At 42.3% G+C, this 22,325-nt stretch overlaps 1 protein-coding gene and 1 pseudogene across 2 annotated transcripts in view; one reads left to right on the forward strand and one right to left on the reverse strand.

Moving 5' to 3' along the window:
* The window catches only part of NUDT9 (nudix hydrolase 9), a 32,996-nt gene extending 23,882 nt beyond the window's left edge, over positions 1-9,114 (reverse strand). The window contains exons 1-2 of the mRNA XM_082611649.1: positions 8,755-9,114; positions 788-1,027 (exon numbers count right to left, since the gene is read on the reverse strand). Of these exons, the coding sequence (XP_082467775.1) occupies positions 788-1,027; positions 8,755-8,861 (347 nt within the window). The 5' untranslated portion in view covers positions 8,862-9,114. The remainder of the gene's footprint in view (positions 1-787; positions 1,028-8,754) is intronic.
* Positions 9,115-9,219: 105 nt separating this feature from the next.
* The window catches only part of LOC309798910 (tripartite motif-containing protein 75-like), a 40,543-nt pseudogene continuing 27,437 nt past the window's right edge, over positions 9,220-22,325 (forward strand). Inside the window, exons 1-3 of the transcript XR_014296216.1 lie at positions 9,220-10,117; positions 14,203-14,327; positions 14,686-14,883. The product of XR_014296216.1 is annotated as a tripartite motif-containing protein 75-like (transcript). The remainder of the gene's footprint in view (positions 10,118-14,202; positions 14,328-14,685; positions 14,884-22,325) is intronic.

The raw sequence follows: 22,325 nt of genomic DNA on the forward strand, positions 1-22,325 counted from the left end.
TATCAAAAGAAACATACATATAAAATGTGAATCAACACAGCACTTCTCTGAATTTAGTCAAAACATTTTTGCTTGACTTTATTTTTTTTCCTCTTTCTCTCTCCTTTTTCTATCCCTTTTCTATCTTCTCACACTGGTCTAATTTTATCATCATCCTGTTCTTAGTAATCTGGAAAAAGTTTCTGAAAAATATTTTCACTATTCAAATACAAGTCTAGCTATGTTGGAAAATAACCACAAAATGTGTTATTGATAACCCAAACAAAAGAAATGAAAACAGAGACCACCACTTGTCATTTCATAAAATAAAAAACTCCACAACAAAATAGATTTACCTATTTGGAAAGATCATCATAAAACCCCCAAAAGAATAAACAAAAATGAACTCAATAGCTTTGGCAAGAATTCAAGCAAATGTGAGGGACTTCCCTGGTGGTCCAGTGGGTAAGACTCCGTGCTCCCAATGCAGGGGGCCTGGGTTCAATCCCTGGTCGGGGAACTAGATCACACATGCATGCCGCAACTAAGAAGCCCGCCTGACACAACTAAGAGCCCGTACGCCGCAACTAAGAGCCCATGTGCCGCAACTAAGACCTGGCACAGCCAAAATAAATAAATAAATAAATAATTTTTAAAAAAAGAATTCAAGCAAATGTGGAAACTGAGTTATAACAAAGTCAAGCACTGGATAAAAACTATTTTTCAACTGTAAAATGATAATTTACAAATACAACCATTACCTTCTCCAAAAGTCTTACACCCGGCTAACACCAACTAATTTACTCACCTGATCTGAGGATCTGCCCACCGAGGTCCAGCCAAGACAGAGACTGCAGTGTATTCCACAGGATTATAGTCTTGCCACTCAACAAGCCAGCCTACCTTTTCATTAGGAACCTGGCTGCGTTGAACTTTTGAACCTGGGTAAGGAGATGTCCGAGCCTTGTTGTGGGAATTCTCTTTGGTACCATTAGAACCAGACATCATGTTGGAGTTAAGATGAAATCCACAGGATGAAAATGAGTTACTGGGAGGAAAAAGAAAAATGTTTTATATAAGTACAAAATTAATTAATTAAAGAACCTAATTCACAGACCCCAAAAGAGAACTTTCCAAAGACTCAAAAATCAGAAACTTCTAATTTGATGCATATTAGTGTAAAGATCCAACATCTGTGAGAGATTATTTTCAAATATAAAAATACTGCTAGGGACTTCCCTGGTGGTCCAGTGGCCAAGACACTGTACTCTCAATGCACTGGGCGCGGGTTCAATCTCTGGTTGGGGAACTAGATCCCACATGCATGCTGCAGCTAAGAAGCCTGCATGCCGCAACTAAGAAGCCTGCGTGCCTCAACTAAAGATCTTGCATGCCACAACTAAGATCCCACACACGGCAACGAAGATCCCAAGTGCTGCAACTAAGTCCCGGTACAGCCAAAATAAATAAATAAATATTTTTAAAAAATATTGCTAAATCTTATTAATTGAAACCTACTCACTGAATTTATTTTCATTGAGAAAAAGGGACAGAAGTTTACTTTTGTTAGCACAAATGTTGGGGAAGAGAAGTTTGTTATAAAAATTCAACCACAAAAACAAATGTAAAGGAAGACTCTTAGGTCTACATGAAGGAATCAATTTTAAAAAATAGTTTACGGGCTTCCCTGGTGGCGCAGTGGTTGAGAGTCCGCCTGCCGATGCAGGGGACACGAGTTCGTGCCCCGGTTCAGGAAGATCCCACATGCCACAGAGCAGCTAGGCTCGTGAGCCATGGACGCTGAGCCTGCGCGTCCGGAGCCTGTGCTACGCAACGGGAGAGGCCACAACAGTGAGAGGCCTGCGTACCGCAAAAAAAAAAAAAAAAAGTTTATGGTCTAACATACATGTGTAAAAAATGTATGGCAAAAATAGCATAAAAGAATAACAGGAAATGGAAATATACTGTTGTAGGATTCTTACATTATACACAAAGTAATGTAATATTACTTGAAGTCAGACTGTGATAAATGTACAAATTATAAACTTTAGAGTAAAATAAGAGGCGTAGAGCTGAAATAACTAGATAGCATATACAAAAAAAGGGAAAACAAAAAACTGAATCTTAACCTTTACCTCATAGCCTACACAAAAATTTTTCATTTCTCTTCCTGACTCTTCTCTGTACTGAGAGGATGAGCCCCCAGAATGTCTGGCTGTAAAGGCCAGCGGGGCTTACTTTCTGGAGAGCTAGAGAGTGGAAACAGACTGCACTCTCTCACGCTCTGGGACCCAGGGCAGAAGCAGTAATCTGAAAGGAGCCTGGGTCAGACCCACTTGCTCATCTTGGAGAGCCGCCCAGAGAGGCAGAAGCAACCGGGACTCAACCTGCGGGCACGAACACTGGTGGCAGTCATCTTGGGGAGCTCATTCTACCACAGGGACTCTGGTGCTGGGAAGCACCACTTTGGAATCCTCCCTCCAGCTTATTAGACCCTGGACCTGGACCTACCCACAAGCCTGTCAGCAACAGTACTGGAACATCACAGACCAAGCAGCTAGCTAGGTGGGGACACGCAGCTCCATCCACTAGCAGGTCAGCAGCCTTAAGTTGCCTTGAGCACACAGACACCTGGGGGACAGACACTGTCCACCAGCCCTGGGATCCCCTGGGTCCCAGCCTCGCCCACCAGGAGGCCAACACTAGATCCGGGACCCCAGCCCCACTACCACCCAACCCAGAACCTGGCTCTGCCCATCTGCAGCCAGCTGCCTCCTGACGCAGCCCTGCCCACCACTGGCAGGCAGCTTCTGCAGGAGGCAGAGCCTGGCAACTGATGGATGTGGGCCAGCCACGTGTACCAGAGTGCCCCAGTAGTCAGCCTGCCATACAAGAAGGACCCACACAGCCCACATGCGGGGCACCCTTAGAGCTCTAGTGACCAGAGAGTAGTGCACTATTGGGGCTCATAGGATGTCTCCTATAAAAGGCCATTTCTCCAAAGTCAGGAAATGTAACCAACCTACCAAATACATAAAAATAAAAACAGCAAATTAGGCCAAATGAGGCGACAGAGGATATGTTCCAAATGAAAACAAGATAAAACCCCAGAAGAAGAACAAAGTGAAGTGGAGATAGGCAATATCTAATAAAGAGTTCAAAGTAATGATCATAAAGATGATCGAAGAACTTGTTAGAAAACTGGATGAACAGAGTGAGAAGTTAGAAGTTTTTAACAAAGAGTTAGGGACTTCCCTGGTGGCACAGTAGTTATGAATTCACTTGCCAGTGCAGGAGACATGGGTTTGATCCCTGGTCTGGGAAGATTCCACATGCCACAGAGCAACTAGGCCCATGCACTCTACTACTGAGCCTGCGCTCTAGAGCCCACGTGCCGCGACTACTGAAGCCCATGCGCCCTAGGGCCCACGTGCCACAACTACTGAGCCCACATGCTGCAACTACCTAGAGCACCTAGAGCCCGTGCTCCACAAGAGAAGCTACCGCAATAAGAAGTGTGCGCACCACAATGAAGAGTAGCCCCCGCTTGCCGCAACTAGAGAAGCCCGTGCGCAGCAACGAAGACCCAATGATGCCAAAAAAATAATTTAAAAAAAGAGTTAGAAAATATAAAGAAGAACTAACCAGAGACAAAGAATACAATAACTGAAATGAAAAAATACACTAGAAGGAATCAACAGTAGACCAGATGATACAGAGGAATGGATCATCAAGCTAGAAGACAGAGTAGTGGAAGTCACTAGAGCAGAACAGAAAAAAAGGAAAAAGAATAAAAAGAAATGAGAACAGTTTAAGAGACATCAAGTGCACTAATATTTGCATTACAGGAGTCCTAGAAGGTGAAGACAGAGAAAGTGGCAGAGAACATATTTGAAGACATAACAGCTGAAAACTTCCCTGACCTGGGAAAGGAAACACACAACCAGGTCAGGAAGCACAGAGAGTCCCAAACAGGATCAACCCAAAGAGGACCACACTGAGGACCAAATCAACATCATAATTAAAGTGGCAAAAATTTAAAAAAGAATATTAAAAGCAGCAAGGGAAAAGCAACAGGTTACATACAAAGGAACTCTCATAAGGCTATCTGCTCATTTTTCAGCAGAAACTCTGCAGGCCAAAAGGGAGTGGCATGATATTTTTTAAATGATGAAAGGGAAAAACCTACAACCAAGAATACTGTACCCAGAGACTTCCTGGTGGTCCAGTGGTTAAGACTCTGCACTTCCTCTGCAGGGGGCACAGGTTCAATCCCTGGTCAGGGAACTAAGATCCCACATGCCACACAGTATGGCGAAAAAAATAAAAAATAAAGCTGGTGTAAATATGGGAAAATGTAAACTCATATACACTATTAGTGTGCAAATAGATACAATTTAAAAAAAAGAATACTGACAAGGCTTTCATCCAGATTTGATGGAGAGATCAGAAGTTTTACAAACAAGCAAAAGCCAAAAGAGTTCAGCACCACCAATCCTGGTGTAAATTTACTTTTCACTTCTGTTTCATTATTTCCTAATACAGTTCATTTTCTAAACAATTTTATTTTCAATCAAATTCAGAAAAATGAAGGGACCTGCAGTTCTAAGAGGGAAGTTCATAGTGATACAAGCCTACCTCGGGAAACAAGAAAAATCTCAAATAAATAACCTAACCTTACACCTAAAGGAACTAGAAAATTAAGGACGAACAAAACCTAAAGCTAGTAGGAAGAAAGAAATCATAAAGACCAGAACAGAAATAAATAAAATAGAGACTAAAAAAACAACAGATAAATGGAACAGAAAAAAAGCCCAGAAACGACCCCACACTTATATGGGCAATTAATCTACAACAGCGGAGGCAACAATATACAATGGAGAATGGCAGCCTCTTCAATAAATGTGAAAGAAACAAACTTGACTACTTTCTCACACCATGCACAAAAATAATTTCCAAATGAGTTAAAGACTTAAATGTAAGACCTGAAACCATAAAACTTCTAGAAGAAAACATAATCAGTACACTCTTTGACACTGGTCTTAGCAAGATTTTTTGGATGTGTCTCCTCTGGCAAGGGAAACAAAAGCAAAAATAAACAAATGGGACTACATCAAACTAAAAAGCTTTTGCAAAGGAAACTATCAGCAAAACAAAAAGGCTGCTGACTGAACAGGAGAAGATACTTGCAAACAATATATCTGATAGGTTGTTAATATCCAAAATATACAAAAAACCCATAAAACACAACGTTAAAAACAAACAACCCAATTTAAAAAAATGGGTGGAGGATCTGAATAGATATTTTTCCAAAGAAGACACAGAAATGGCCAACAGAACCTGAAAATATGCTCAACATTGCTAATCATCATGGAAATGCAAATCAAAACCACAATGAGGTATCACCTTATACCTGTCAGAATGGCTATTATCAAAAAGACAACAAATAACAAGTGTTGGTGAGGATGCGGAGAAAAGGGAACGCTTGTGCGCTGCTAATGGGAATGTAAATTGGTGTAGCCACTATGGAAAACAATATGGAGATTCCTCCAAAAAATTAAAAATAGAACTACCATATGATCCAGCAATTCCACTGCTGGGTATTTATCTGAAGAAACCAAAATCACTAATTAGAAAAGATACATGCACCTCCACGTTCACAGCAGCATTATTTATAATAGCCAAGATATGGAAGCAGCCTAAGTGCCCATCAAAAGATGAATGGATAAAGGTGTCTCTCTCTCTCTCTCTCACACACACTCACACACACACAGTGGAATATTACTCAGCTATAAAAAAGGAATGAAATCTTTCCATTTGTGACAACACGCTTGGACTCAGAGAGTACTATGCTAAGTGAAGTGTCACACAGAGAAAAGAGAAAGACAAATACTGTCTTTCCACTTATATGTGGAATCTAAAACACAAAACAAATAAACAAACATAACAAGACAGAGTCATAGATACATAGAACAAACAGGTGGTTGCCAGATGAGAGGGTGGTAGGGGGAGGAAAGAAGTAGAAAAGGGAGAAGATTAATTGAGGTACAAACTTCCAGGTACAAAATAAATGAGTCACGAATATGAAATGTAAGATGTGGGGAATAACTATGTTATCTTTGTATGGTGACATAAGGTAACTAGACTTACCCTGGTTATCAAGTTAAAATGTATGGAAATATCAAATCACTATGTTGTGTAACAGGAACTAACATAGTGTGGTAGGTCAATTATACTTCAAAAACAAACTCATAGAAAAAGCGATCAGATTTGTGGTCACAAGGCGGGGGGGCGGGGCTAGAGGGGAAACTGGATGAAGGTAGTCAAAAGGTACACACAAACTTCCAGTCACAAGACAAAAACGTACTAGGGATATAATGTACAACATGATAAATATAATTAACACTGCTGTATGTTATATAAATATATGAGAGTGGTTAAGAGAGTAAATCCTAAAGTTCTCATCACAAGGAAAAAATTTTTTTCTATTTCTTTAATTTTGTATTTATCTGTGATGACGGATGTTCACTAAACATGTTGTGACCGTCATTTCATGATGTATTTCAAATATTTATGCTGTACACATTAATCTTATACAGTGTTGTATATCCATTTTATCTCAATAAAACTGAAGGGAAGAATTATGAAAATAAATTTTATATTATAGGTATATAAGTATATAGATTTGTTTATAACCTAAGTCTTCAAACAAGGAATTAATCAAATTTGTTTTTATTATATTTCTATTACATTTTATTTATAACCACATTATTCAGCAAACTTCACTTTTATACCTTCACAGTCAAATCAGAGGGGATAATTTTAGCAAAAGCATTAGAAGCCTTCATCAAAATTTCCCCAAGACCACTCCTTTGATATTCAGACCATTCTTGCTTGAAACACTATCTTTTCATTGGTTTTGTCAACTTTTTTTTTTTTAACAAGAGCATTATGTCTTTTATTTTCCATGTACCTGTCCCTGTGTGAATCGAGGAAAGGATACTACCTGCCTTTTTTTTTTAATAGACTTAATTTTTTAAAGCAGTTTCAGGTTCACAGCAAAACTGTGCAGAAAACACAGAGCTCCCATGTACCCCCAGTCTCCCCGCCATACACACACAAAGCGCCCCCCATACCAACATGCCCCACCAGAGAGTTACATTGGAAATAAGTGGGCCCAAATGTCCTAAGTGAGCAGTTGGACGGTAACCATGAAATCAGCCCTCCTCCCTCCCTACCCTACAAACAAAAAGTCGGTATTAGTTGTTTGTACCCAGGATAAAACCAAAATTTAAAGAAAATGAAGGACTAGAATCTCTATTGTGAATTAGGTATTAGAGAACACAGCAGAAATTTAGGCTTAATATCTCCGTAATTCACACTGAGGAAATAAAGTTAGAGCAGCTATGTTCAACGGGGAAGCTGCTACACAAGTGTAAAGTCTGGAACGGGAAGGGGGAGGTTTCCAGCCTGTCCACCTGCTGCCACGTGCTCACACACCCTCAGAAGAAACCATCAGGTCGAGGTGCACTGGTACCTGGGGGCAATTCAATCAGTGCTCCTGTTTAGAGAAAACAATGCCTATTATCTACATTAATCAAAATATAAATAACTAGCATCCGCCAGATGCTTGAGAAAAAAACATAAGGAAAAGGGACCAAAAAGGAAAAGAACCACTGACCCAGAAGGGTCAGACAATTCAGGAAACACAAGATAATTTTTATTCTAATTATCATTTTTACAGATTCAAAGGACTTTTAGAGCCATAAAATAAGAAAAGGCCATTAAAGAGAGCAATTAGGGGGGGAAAAGTTCTTGTCAAAATTTACAGTTCAGTAGAAGAGATGACAGAATGCACAGGACAGCAGTCTGAACTAGTAATCTAGAAGATAAATTTGAGGAAAATCTCTGAGAACTTCATACAAAAAGACAAACCAATGGAAAATTAAAGGAAAAGAGAAATAGAGGCACTACCCAGAAAGTCCAAAAGCTATCACTGGAGTTCCGGGGGTGGGGAAAAAGGACAGGACAGAAGAAAAAATGGGGGAAAAAACAAATAGAAGAAAATTTCCTCGTGCCGAAAGTAAACATGACATGACAAGCAAAAACATACATAAACAAAAAACAAACCAAAAAAACTAGAGGCAGCCTCATAAAACTTGTTTATAACTCCGCGCCTAGCATGGGCATGGTACCTAGGACATCGTGTTTAGAAACCAGAAGGAGAGAGGAATAAAAGGAGGAGGCAGTGTGAGCTACCATAAATGCCTGAATTTATCCAAGACAAATTTTTTAAAAAAGGTAACTAATAAATATATTATCTACACTGAAATGGAGAAGTGGAGGAGAGCAATGACGACTTATATTTTTCCTTTTACAGCATTTATACTGTTCGCATCTTTAAACTACGTGCATGTGCTAATTTTAATAATCATGTTTTAAGAATTAACCAAAAAAAAAAAAAAAAACACCCAAAAAACAAAAAAATGGCACGGAACACCACCACACCCAAACATGTGCTATTTAAACTCTCTGGGGACAAGAATGTTAGTGACTCATGGAGGATGGCAAAGTTCGAGTATCATAAAAAAGGTCACTACCACTTGTTTTTCTCAAAAGGCAGGTAAAACATTTTAGAGCCTTTTAAAAAACGTGTATATGGTCGTAAAGAGCTGGGACCCAAGCAAAGCCTACTGAAGCCGCCCGACCAGAAGCTGCTTCCCCCTCGCAAAGCAAGGACTCAGGACAAGGAGCCAGCACTAGAAGAGGGAATACCTGCACGCCGCGATGCTGCAACGGCCCAAGGACTTGAGAGTCACAGAGGCCAAGGCCACAGAGAGAGATACGGTGGCTAAAGTCTTCCCCAGGAAGCGTCCGGCCATCAGCGGTCCGCGGGGAGATGTGCGGAGCGTGGTCGCTGTGAGCTTGGGCCGCAGCCTCCGGCCTCCCCACACCCCTGGGCCCCGGGTATCCAGCAGGCACTAGGACCGGGCGGCCCTCGGGTTCCGGAGCTGGAGCAGCCAGTTTTATCTCATCAACACACAGGGCACCAAATGCCCTCCCCAAACAACAGCCCAGCTCAACACGCCCCCCAGGGAACGCCCAAGCGGCCAGCGCCAGCAGTCGGGAAAAGAGCCAACCGGTCCGTGACGTCACCGGTGCGCGACGGCACTTTACGGCAGCGCCGCAAAGCGAAGACGGCGCAGGCTTCGTAGCGCCGGCCTCGTTCAGGTTCTCGTGCTTGCTGAGCTGTGTTTGGGACCCGGTTAGGGAGGCGGCTGGGGAAGCGCCGAGAAAGGCGGAAAGTGAAAGGAGCCGAAGAATTGGAAAGGGAAAGAAAGAAAGGGGGTTGAGAGAAGTGTGTCGTCCTGACTGTTCCGGCAGGAATTGGTTACAGGCGGCTGATGTAGTGAGCCACGCGTGTCCCAGCCACATCTGAGTTATGAGTGGTTGCAGGGAAAGGAGGGAGGTGAGAGACTTGCAGTCCCCGCATCCGAGGCTTTTCTCTTTCTTTTCTACCAGGTTGTTCACTGCAATGGGTAAAAGTCCCAACCCGCGGAGGAGTAAACCAGTTGTGAGATAGACACAGAGCCTGGAAGAGAAACCCAGGGTTAAGACGCGAGATACCTGCAGAGGCAAAACTTGGCCACACGGGAAATTGGAAATCAAGATTGTTCAGAAGTTTGTAATGTGGTTTTCATGTTTGATATTCGTTGTCTTATTAATATGTGGAAATATTTAACTTGCAAGTGCATAACCCACTGGTTCTGTGGTGTGGTGTGGACACAGACCGTATAAAACTTTTGACCATCTCAAAAACCAGATTTATCAAACCTTAACAACTGTTCTGAAGGCTGTAGAGCTCTCGGCATATGAAGACTCCCTCAGAACCTCTGCACTGAGACTTGTACAAACTCTCGCTGACGAAAATTCAATTAACTGTCAAGAAGAAAAAAGGGAATTTTATTTGAGCCAAGCTGATGGTGATAACACAGGAAGCAGTCTCAGAAAGCTCGGAGGACCATTCTGCCTGTTAGAAGTCGAAGGCACAATCATATACATTTTTGAAACAAAGGATCATACATCAAAATGACCGACTAATATTTTACATAAACTTCACCAAAGATACATAGTCCAGGTAAGCACATGCCAAGCAAGCATCTAATCCCTATCCACCCCACGCCCCCTCACCTAAAGAGCTGGGAAAGAACACTGTTCTTTTAAGAAGTTACATTGCTAGGGTCAGAATAAAGGGGAAAAAAATGATCTTTATGGTTGAGCGGGCACTCCCATCTTTGAGAAGTTCTGGTTAACTGTAATAAAGATGCACACTGCACATTAGGGAGGGAGGAGGCCCAGACAAACAGAGAATTTTATGTGTAATTTTTTCTTGTCCTGCCTTAAAATATAAATTTTACTTCATCACTCTATTATGGCTTCTAGGGTGATCCTAGCGCCCCACCCCTTTAAAATACCTGCCTAGAAAAGCTCAACACTGCCCAAAGAATTTGTGATTTGTTCCAAGCAAAACCTGGATAGGCAGACAGACCCCAGAGCCCTCTCTTGGAGCAGCTACTTTAGAAAGCTTGCTGTTTAAATTCTTTTCTCTGACCTTTGTGATATAAATCTATCACCCAGAACTGTTTCCTTAAGGACTTGTGAGCCCCTCTCCTTAAGATGCAGATATTCAGGGAGATAACTCTGTGCTAGCTCCCAGTCCTTGTGGGAGGATAAGGACCTACCTTTCTTCAACTTGCACTGCTGCTTCCTCTCATAAAGATAGAAGTTTCTTTCTCCCCTGACAAATGCCAATTAACAAACCCAGATGGCCTAGTCACATGGATCACCCACCCACCCCTTTACTACCCCTTAGTGACTTTCCCTTAGCACACTCCAGCCTTTGAAAAGTCTTCAGCCTTCTGATTCAGGGAAGTGGAGTTCAGTTCATACTGTAGTATTACTGAACAAAATATGTCCTTACCACTTTCGTGTCCAGCTTTGTTTATGTCTAACAATCCATCCAGGTAGTAAAGTTCTATTATTAAAATATGCTTGCCTTTTAAAAAATAAATATTTGGACTTGGCTTCCTGTAGTCAGATAAACTTTGCTGTCAGTGTTGTTGACTGCCATTAACCTCTGCTTAAGCTGGTATTAAAAAACAAAATTCAACTGAGTGAATTTGAAGACCTAATTGGCTTTATTAAATGATTCGTGAATCAGGCATCATCCCATCTAACAAATAGAAAGGAGCTCCAAGGAGCTGTACAATGGAAGGTTTTTTAAAAGCTGGAAGGAGGGGACAAGGAAGTCAAAAAGAAAAGAAAGGATTATTTCAGGCAAGGTCACCTTCTTTGGGGAGAAGGGTGGGGGTTTATCATGCAGATCACCTCACTAGTGTTGATCAGGAAATTCCAAACTGATTGGTTTAAAATTACATTTCTCTGGGTATATACCCAGTACACATATATACAATGGAATATTACTCAACCATAAAAAGGAACGAAATTGGGTCATTTGTGGAGATGTGGATGGACCTAGAGAGTGTCATATGGAGTGAAGTAAGTCAGAAAGAGAAAAACAAATATTGTATATTAATGCATATATGTGGAACCTAGAAAGATGGTATAGATGATCTTATCTGCAAAGCAGAAATAGAGACAGAGGTAGAGAACAAATGTATGGATACCAAGGGGGAAAGGAGGGGGTGGGAGGAATTGGGATATCGGGATTGACACATATACATATTGATACTATGTATAAAATAGATAACAAATAATATACTGTATAGCACAGGGAACTCTACTTAATGTACTGTGGTGACCTAAGTGGGAAGGAAATCCAAAAAAGAGGGAATAGATGTATATGTATAGCTGATTCATTTTGCTGTACAGTAGAAACTAACACAACATTGTAAAGCAACTATACTCCAATAAAAATTAATTTTAAAGAATAAAAAATAAAATTACATTTCTCAGGGACTTCCCTGGTGGCCCAGTGGTTAAGACTCTGTGCTCCCAATGCAGAGGGCACAGGTTCAATCCCTGCTCAGGGAACTAAGATCCCACATAGTGTACAATGCAGCCAAAAAAAAAAAAAAAAAAACCCAAATTACATTTCTGAGTGAGGCTGACACTGCAGTTAGGTGTTAAGTTTTAGTTTGCTTCTCTGGGGCTTAGCATAAGTGACTCCACTTTGGACCTACTGTTCCTTTTTGAACACTGGAAGTGTATTAGGCAGGCTCTTAAAAAGGCTCAGCTCATCCAAATTAATTCAGCTGACGAATTACTCATTAGGGAGGAGGAGCAAGGCAGTGTGATTCACAAAACCTCTGATCAAAGAACGGGAGAAACAGGAGTTCTCATAGGAAGTTCCTCAAGCCCTAGTCTTCTAACGCTGCGTTCCTTAAGGGGAGGTTGGAGTGGACTTAGTTTAAAGAGCGACACAACAATGCAAACAAAATCACACAACAATGCAAACAAAACCACTCCCTGACACTGGGCCTGCGCCACAATTGGCTCAGACAGCCAGGTCTCCTAGGTTCCTCCCTTCAGGAACATGTACTCCCAGGTCTGCAAGAGCATAGTGTGTGTGCTGCAACCCACTCTTGGGCAGAACAGAAATGCCATCTTGAATATTTACTGTTTTATATTACTCTTTACCCACATCCCAAATTAAATGGGTGTCATCAGAACTTAAGAAAGTGAGGGCTTTTGGTTTTTATTTTATTTATTTTATTTAGAAACCATATACCGACATTTAAGGGCATCTTATAATAGTTGGTGAAACAGACAAAAGATGCTGAGAAATAAATACTTTTTTTTTTTTTTTTGTGGTACGCGGGCCTCTCACTGTTGTGGCCTCTCCCGTTGCGGAGCACAGGCTCCGGACGCACAGGCCCAGCGGCCATGGCTCACGGGCCCAGACGCTCCGTGGCATGTGGGATCTTCCCGGACCGGGGCACGAACCCGTGTTCCCTGCATCGGCAGGCGGACTCTCAACCACTGCGCCACCAGGGAAGCCCAGAAATAAATACTTTTAACTAGAAAAGCGTTGTATGTGATTACTGGAATTGATATGTATGCTAAAAATAAGAATTCCAATTGTTTCCCCCCTTTTCCATTTATTTTGTATACAACAAATATTAACTGATTACTTACTATTTACCAAGCACTGCCCTAGGTGCCAGGAATACAACTGTGAATGTAAGGGAGGAAAAACTTTTTCTCTACCCTTCTTAATTTTGGGGGGGCTTATTTATTAATTAAGACAGATTAACAGGGGACTTCCCTGGTGGCGCAGTGGTTAAGAATCTGCCTGCCAATGCAGAGGACACAGGTTTGATCCCTGGTCCGGGAAGATCCCACATGCTGCGGAGCACCTAAGCCCGTGCGCCACAACTACTAAGCCTGTGCTCTAGAGCCCGCAAGCCACAACTGCTGAGCCCGCGAGCCACAACTACTGAAGCCTATGCGCCTAGAGCCCGTGCTCTGCAACAAGAGAAGCCACTGCAATGAGAAGGCCGCGCACTGCGATGAAGAGTAGCCCCCGCTCGCCGCAACTAGAGAAAGCCGCGCGCAGCAATGAAGACCCAACGCAGCCAAAAATAAATAAATACATTTATTAAAAAAAAAAAAAAGACAGCAAACTACATTTGCATCCCTTAACTAGGGAAGGGCAACCATCCAGTTTCAAGGAAGCATCTGGACTGCAGACGCTGTCCATTAGCCTTGTAACTTTAAAAGGAATTTATCAAATTTAGCAAAAGAAGTGACAACTAACCCTGCAAGATCGGCTCAGGAGACCAGGAGAAAGGGAGTAAAAGATGGCTCTGGCTGCACACCTAGCCGGGGCTGCGGCACCCAGAACTAGGAAGCTTCGCTCTCCTCTGGGTTTTGTCCCTCCCAGATTTCTGAGCTCAGGAGCAGTCGCTCCGCACTGCAGCTTGAGCCAGTTGTGGAAGACCTAACCAAGCCCAGCTCAGCAGAAGGAACGGCTTCGGGGCTGTTTGCTTCTCTTTGACAAACGAGCCCTTCCTTGTTCTCGCTTTTACTCTCTCTGGTATTTGATGCAACAACCCCCCAGAAGCAATTCAGAGTGACTGGTAAAGTATACCAAAACCTCGCAGCAACCAAAAGGATGAAGTTCCTTCTGGACTGCCTCCAGCTTCTGCCCTCCCTTCTCATCTGCACCTTAAGAGTCTCTCCTGATGCTTTTCATTCCAGAGAAGAGAAAAGCAGTCACCGGAGAAATCGTCCTGATTACTGGAGCTGGACACGGAATCGGGAGACGGACTGCCTATGAATTTGCCAAACTTAAATGCAAACTGGTCCTGTGGGATATAAATAAGGTAACAGTGCTTGCTGTGTTTTACTTTCTGGTACCTTTAATCTGTGTTGCATTTTGCTGGCAACAGCCCCCTACAGCATCTCTGTTAAGCATGTAGAAAAAAATGACTAGTTTTGCCATTTTATAGATGGGGGAAAAAACATGGATTAATTAATGTGTTGATCACATGATCAACGAACCTAGAGGATATGATTCCCAGTTACTGCCCATCACCAATGTGACATTGTAAATTTATCTTCACTTTTGCCCTGAAAATAATTTGTAATCTCCTCCTGAACCTGATTTCACTGATCCTGCTGTCTTTTTTTCTTTCTTTCTTACTTTTCTTTTTTTTTTTTTTTTTTGGCCACCCTGTACAGGCATGTGGGATCTTAATTCCCCAACCAGGGATCAAACCCGTGCCCCCTGAACTTGGAATGTGGAGTCTTAACCACTGGACTGCCAGGGAAGTCCCTGATCTCTATCTTAATCATATGGAAAAAGTCATAGTTTTAGCTAGTATATTAAAAGAGTAAGAGGTTTGCACCTATTAAGAGAAAAATCTTACAGTTACTGAGGTAAGTGTGGTTAAAAGATACCCAACAGAAAGCAGCATTACTATGCCATAGTAATTGCCAAAAGGAATTTTTAAAATCATCTTTTAGTTAAAAACAATGAATAAACCTTCAATGTAATTCCCAGAATAGGTGTACCTTAAGGAAGGGAGGAGGTCTTAGACTCTTACCTTTTATTATTCGGCCAGTGTTAGATGGACAAAGGGGTTTCTGGGAGGCACTTGATGGCATAAAACAGCATCCCATACACATTAGTCAATATCCAATGCTGTAAACAAGAATTCAGGGGATCAAGGCTGGCAGAGAGCTAAGCAGTGAGCGGTGATTGAGATGGCATCAAGTACCCACTGACCGACTGTTACCTAGATATTAACACAGTGGCAAACAGGAGATAGGGTCCCCTGCTCTCAATCTAGCAGGGAAAATAAACATTAAATAATTACACGTGCAGTGAAAGGTAGAAACTAGGCCCAGCCTCATTTGACGTGGTCACAGCAATGAGTGGCTTGCAGGTGGTGTGTCATACTCAGATGAGCTCTGCACTTCATGGCTAACCTACTCAGCGTCATGGGTAGCTTCCTAGGTTCCTTTTCCCAAAAACATACAAAATAACAGTACTTTCCTTGGAGGGCTGGGAAGATGACACCAAATAATGCACGCAAAGCATGTAGTGCAGTGTCTGGCACATGGTAAACACACTAAGATGTTAGTTATAATTATTCCTTCACAAAGGGAAGTTTAATCTAAAATTCAAAGATGTATAAGAGTTCGGTTACGCATCTAGGGTTGAGACTCCCAGTGTCCAGTGCTGATCTGTACAAACGTCTTTCCGATCTGGAGTTAAGTGCATTTACCCAATAAATATTTATCAAGCACTTACTATCTGCCAGGCACTGTTCTAATGCAGAACTGAGGATACGGCAGTGAGGAAAGCCTTACGAGCTAGGGACAATAAACAAGACATGCTGTATAATAAAATGTGTAATTGCCGGATGGTGATAAGTATAAGGAGATGTTGTCGGATTGAAGATACACCAGCGAAATATAGGGAAAAAATAGTAAGGTCAACTGAAGTTCCTGCATGTGCTAAGTTTCCAGCCAAGGGTGGTTCAGCCTGTACCTGCCTTGGCTTCAACTATTGATGATGCCAGTAACAATAAGAAAGAAGGAGGGAGTAGTCAAAAAACTCATGTTGTTCATACCGGGGAAAGCCATATCAGGTGCTCTGATCATTAGAGGCACCAGCCAGTTTTCGAAGCCACCAATAGTGATGGGCGTGACCATAAAGAAAATTATTACAAACACATGGGCTGTTACTACCACATTATAAATTTGGTCATCTCTGAGCAGTGTTCCAGGTCGACCTAATTCAGCAAAAATTAATGGGCTCAGGCCAGTGCCCACTATTCCGGCTCAAGCACCAAATAGCAAATATAAAGTACCAATGTCTTTGTGGTTGGTTGAGAATAATCAGTGGTTTATGAACATAGGTAAAATGGCCTAGTAGGCATTAGACTGTAAATCTAAAGCCGGGGTTAAGTCCTCTTTTTGCCAAGCCCTGTGGTGAATTGTTCATATATATATACTTTTTTACATCTTTATTGGAGTATAATTGCTTTACAATGGTGTGTTAGTTTCTGCTTTATAACAAAGTGAAACAGTTATACATATACACGTGTTCCCATATCTCTTCCCTCTTGCGTCTCCCTCCCTTCCACCCTCCCTATCCCACCCCTCTAGGTGGTCGCAAAGCACCGAGCTGACCTCCCTGTGCTATGCGGCTGCTTCCCACTAGCTATTTATTTTACGTTTGGTAGTGTATATATGTCCATGCCACTCCCTCACTTTGTCCCAGCTTACCCTTCCCCCTCCCCATATCCTCAAGTCCATTCTCTAGTAGGTCTGTGTCTTTATTCCTGTCTTACCCCTAGGTTCTTCATGACATTTTTTCCCTTACATTCCATATATTTGTGTTAGCATACAGTATTTGTCTTTCTCTTTCTGACTTACTTCACTCTGTATGACAGACTCTGGGTCCATCCACCTCACTACAAATAGCTCTATTTCGTTTCTTTTTATGGCTGAGAAATATTCCATCGTATATATGTGCCACATCTTCTTCTTCTTTTTTTTTTTTTTGTGGTACGCGGGCCTCTCACTGCTGTGGCCTCTCCCGTTGCAGAGCACAGGCTCCGGACGCGCAGGCTCAGAGGCCATGGCTCACGGGCCCAGCCGCTCTGCGGCATGTGGGATCTTCCCGGACCGGGGCACGTACCTGCGTCCCCTGCATCGGCAGGCGGACTCTCAACCACTGCGCCACCAGGGAAGCCCGCCACATCTTCTTTATCCATTCATCCGATGATGAACACTTAGGTTGTTTCCATCTCCGGGCTATTGTAAATAGAGCTGCAATGAACATTGTTCATATTGAATTGCAAATTCAAAGAAGCAGCTTCAACTCTGCTGGGGCTTCTCCCACATTTTTTTCTTCCTGCGGTGGGAGAAGTAGATTGAAGCCAGTTGACTGGGGTATTTAGCTGTTAACTAAAAATTCGTGGGAGATGTATCCCTCCAATCTAGTGAGGATTTAGCTGAATTAAAGTGTTTGATTTGCATTCAACTGATGTAGGATATAGTCTTGCAGTCCTTATTAGGCCGGAATTAAGTAAATTATACTTGCTTAGGGCTTTGAAGGCTCTTGGTCTGATCTAACCTAAATTCCTACTCCAACACCGATAGTATTGGTGTGAGGGGTAGAAGGATTGTGGATATTCGATTATGGTTGGTAGGAGGGTTATTTGTTTTGTAGAGTCAAACTGCCATTCTATTTTCATGTGGTTTGTGGAGGGGAACATGGTCAGTGCTGTGGAGTATGTGAGTCGCATGTAGAAGTACAGGTTAAGTAGTATTGTGATGGCTACAAGTGTGGGTAGGATGATATTATTGTTTCTTGCTATTTCTTTTTTTTTTTTTTTCTTTCTTTTTTTTTTTTTTCCGTACGCGGGCCTCTCACTGTTGTGGCCTCTCCCGTTGCGGAGCACAGGCTCCGGATGCGCAGGCTCAGCGGCCATGGCTCACGGGCCCAGCCGCTCCGCGGCATATGGGATCCTCCCAGACCGGGGCACGAACCCGTATCCCCTGCATCGGCAGGCGGACTCTCAACCACTGCGCCACCAGGGAGGCCCTCTTGCTATTTCTTGAATAAGCATTCATTTAGGCATGAAGCCTGATGGGTGGGAGTCCCCTATTGATAGTAGAGTGGTGATGGTGAGGGTTGTGATTACAGGTGCTTTGTTTCATGTGTGTGATCGTGATAGTGTAGGAGTGGCCGAGCTGTGAATAAACAGTATGAATATAGTGAGGGTCAGTACGAAGTAGCTTGCTACGTTTAGAGTTGTTCCGGGTGGGTTTTATGGTAAGACGGCTGTTATTCATCCTATGTGGGCGGTTGATGAGTAAGCCGTGATTTTTCGGAGTTGGGTTTGATATAATCCTCCTCACCCTCCGATTAGAATGGAGAGTATGGACAGGGATAGTATTAGATTTAGGTTGATTGATGGTGAGATTTGGTAAAGGATTGATAGAGGTGCACGTTTTGGTCATGTCCGTAGGCTTAGGCCCGCCGCTAATGGGATGCCTTGTGTTACTTCGGGCACTCAGAAGTGAAGAGGGGACAGTCCTAGTTCCATGGCCAGGGCTGTGGTTATTACTGTTGATGCTGTTGGAGAATTTTTGTAATGGTTCACTGGCCGGAGTACAATAGGTGAATGGTGACTGCTATCATAAGTAGTATGGATGCGGTGGCTGGTGTTAGGACGTACTTAGTAGAGGCTTCTATGGCCCGTGGGTTAAAGTTTTTTATTCTAACGAGGATAATGGCTTGTATGTTCATCTCAAATCCAATTCAGGGTAGCAACCAGTGGGGGCTGGTTTTTACAATTATAGTCCCTAAAACGACGGTTGTTAAATTGCAACGCTTCTTCTTGGTCTGTCCAATATTAGGAGAGTTTTCTCTATCAGTCTCTTAAGTGTTTGAACATCCTGTGAGCAGAGGCACTGACTGCCTTTTAGTTCTGGACTATCTTTTCAAGGATGCTTGCGTGAGGAACTGCTTAGGAAAATCTATATACAATCACCCTCCAGAGCGGTGGGAGGAGAGATTGCTGTACAACATAATAAAGATGATGCTTCCCTTTGAGGCAGAGATTGGGCAGGTTTGCCTGCAGCCCAGTAGAGAAGCTTGGGATGTCCTGGCCTGGAGGTTCCTCGGCTGTGCTGTAAATTTGCTGTGTGCACAGCATCCATCTAGGCCCATCCATGATGAAAGGACAGGGGGAACTGACGCTAGCATGGAGCTCATGCTGCCCGCTGTGCCACAAGTGAGAACATGCTTTGCGTCTGATCCAAGATGATACTGTTCCGCCAGCATCCAGGACACAGGGGCAGGCTAACTTGTTAGCTCAGAACTAAGGCAAATCTCAGATCCTTCATAGTTCTTAACATGTACATTCTCAAATGTTTTACACCAAACATTGTAAAGGCTTTACTCCCCAGATCTTGATTTTTCAATGTCCTTCACCAATAAAGGCAGGTAGGGTGTCATGGAGAAATGGTTGGAAAGAACGAGACTGAAAGCTCACGTCTGACAGCAGGGATGTGTCCGGAGACTAGTGGAGACCCGCCAGAAGGATGCAGAGGTGGGGCAGAGGCCTCGACAGGCCCAACACAGAACACTCTGGACCGCAGCAAAGAAGATAAGGGGTTATACACATTGGAGAAAAAAGAATCCATGAGCCCAAGAGGTACCTTTGAAAAGGCCAGAGGGGGAGTCAGGGAGGGAACGGTCTTCTTTAGAGAGGATGCCAGCAGTGAAGTGTAGGCATGCAGAATTAGAGAACCACCATCTGCTACCCACAATGCCACCACTGAGCCAGAAAGAATCCTCACTGGTGGTCAAAGTCTTTGTTAGGGAGCTGGGTATCAGAGACAGACCACTTGGCCTGTGATGATGAAGGAGAAAGGGACCTTTCTCATGGAGACATGCCCAGACACCACTTGAACCAAGTGCCCAAACTGACATTGTGCGTCCCCTAATGGGATGCAGTGGGAGGAACTCTACATCGCCCCAGTGATGTCCTGGACAAAAATGTTCAATCAGAATTGAATCACGAGGAAACAATGAGGCAAATCTAGAATGGGGAACACTGCAGGAGACACCTGGCCTGAAGTTTTCCTAAAAGTCAGTGTGTTGAAAGACAAAGAGGGAGTGGGACAGGAGCAGTGTTCTAGACTGAAGATAATATGGGGGGTGAGGAGTGTTTTCCTTGCCTTGATGATGCTGGTGCTTTCATGCATTATATTCATGTCAGCCCCCATGAAACTGTGCACCTTAGTTTGTACTTTATTGCTTGTCAATCATACCTTGATAAATGTATGTTTTAAAAGAGTCAGGGAAACTTTTCTAGATTAAAATAGCTGAAACAAAATGACAATGTATGCACATTAATTGAGATCTGAATTTTGAAAATAAATGTAAAAGTGGCTTTGCAACGACTGGAGAAATGAATGTTACGTATTAATTAAAAACATATTTCTTCATTACAGTAATGATATTGTGTAGGAGACATTCTCATTTTTAGGATGTTAAACTTGAATATTTAGCAGGTGTCTGAAACTCCCAAATGCTTTAGCAAAACAATTTAAGAGATAAACAAAATGGATATATGGAGAGAAATAATACACTGTGGCCAACATGTCCATTTGACAGCTGGAGGGATAGGTATATAGGTGTCAATTTTACCATTCGTTTCATTTTTCTGTAGGTTTGTAATTATTTTTAAAAAGTGTGGAAAAATAGGAGTGTTTGCTTCTTGAGAGATCAATTCCTGGAATTAAGTGAATTGGTGAGTTGGAACAGACTCAGATACAGTCATTTTTTAAAAATATTATACTCTACCATATTGTATGAGTTACTTCGTGCAGTAAACTAATGAGGATATATTATTAAATTATGCAGAACAATCTCCTTCCCATCTTTGCACCCACTCTCATTCCTCAAAATCAGAATGTTAGAAATGATTTTAACACCGTATGATGTGTACAGATTGAGCAAAAATATACCTAAGTTCTAGGCACTTCTATAATTGTATAGTTGATAACATACCTAAAAAAAAAATGAAAACGAAAGCTAGAAGTAAGGTTTTGGGGTCAATACTTGCTAAGGTTTCCTTGTCCTCTGAGTTTTTTATAATCTACTAATCCCCTAACATTTCCCTTTTTTGGGAGGCTGATCTCACACTAATATAACTTACAGAGTAACTGATTTGTGCCCGTTAACGTGGAGAATATACATCTACACTTACTATTAACAACATCGCTGTGACTTTTGACTTATATTTATTTGGCAGATAACTGAGATCACCCCAAAGCTCAAGGTCATTCTGCTTCCCCCGCACATGGCTTGTCTCTCATCCTTCCATAAATCCTCCTTTTATGGAAGTCTTACGAATCATGCTTTACCTCTTTTGGGACTTTTTTTGGGAGAATATTCTCAAATCAGGAATTAGCACGTCAGGAGGAGTAAAGGTACAGATCTAAGTATTTTGAAAGAGACAGGCTGTTGTCACAGCGCAGAGAAGTGACATTCCCTCCGGGTGGCCCCGAGTAAATCACCACTCTAAGCCTCCCTTTCTACTTTTGTCTATGGGAGACAATTCTTCCTACAACAGAGAATTCTCATGAAGTTTTCATGGGAAGTTTGACTAAAGCATAGAGCAGAAGGTCTAAACTATAGTAAAGTACTCAATAAAGGGTAGCTTTTATTTTAAAATGAGAGAGCAAAGAATACTGGAGGAAAGGCTGATCTAGCGAAAGGATATCCTTCCTCCAAAACTTTCTTTTCCCATCATGAATATAACACTTTCCATTTAAGCTTTTTTGCTCACAGTTGACCCCCCCCCCCAAATTGAAATATTTGTGTGGATATGGGATGATTTCTAAGACCCAAAGTTAAGTGAAAAAAGGGGCAGGGGTGTGGTTAGAGAACACTTCTCCTCTCAGTTGTGGTTTAAAAGGCATAATGGACATTCGCCTATATGTGCAGAGACCACTCCCAGTATAGACCTAGAGCTGGAAACATTCAGCTCTGACACGTGCTGCAGTGGCCAGTAGAGGACTGAACACCCTGCATTATTTTTCATCTATTCATATCAGTTTGGTTGTTCAAAAGCTTTCCAGCAGATGGTGCTAGGCACTATTCAGTGCACAAGTCCTTAGGACAGGAATTTGTGTCCACAATGAAAATAAAAGCCGTACCCCTGTCTCCTGAATGGAAGGTCATCCACACTGAAACAGGGCAATAACTGCCTTGATTTAAAATATATATATTGAAGTATAGTTGATTTAGAATGTTTTAATAGTTTCTGGTGTACAGCAAAGTGATTCAG

Source organism: Mesoplodon mirus (assembly GCF_964341445.2).
Source record: "Mesoplodon mirus genome assembly, chromosome: 2".
Lineage (NCBI taxonomy): Eukaryota > Metazoa > Chordata > Mammalia > Artiodactyla > Ziphiidae > Mesoplodon > Mesoplodon mirus.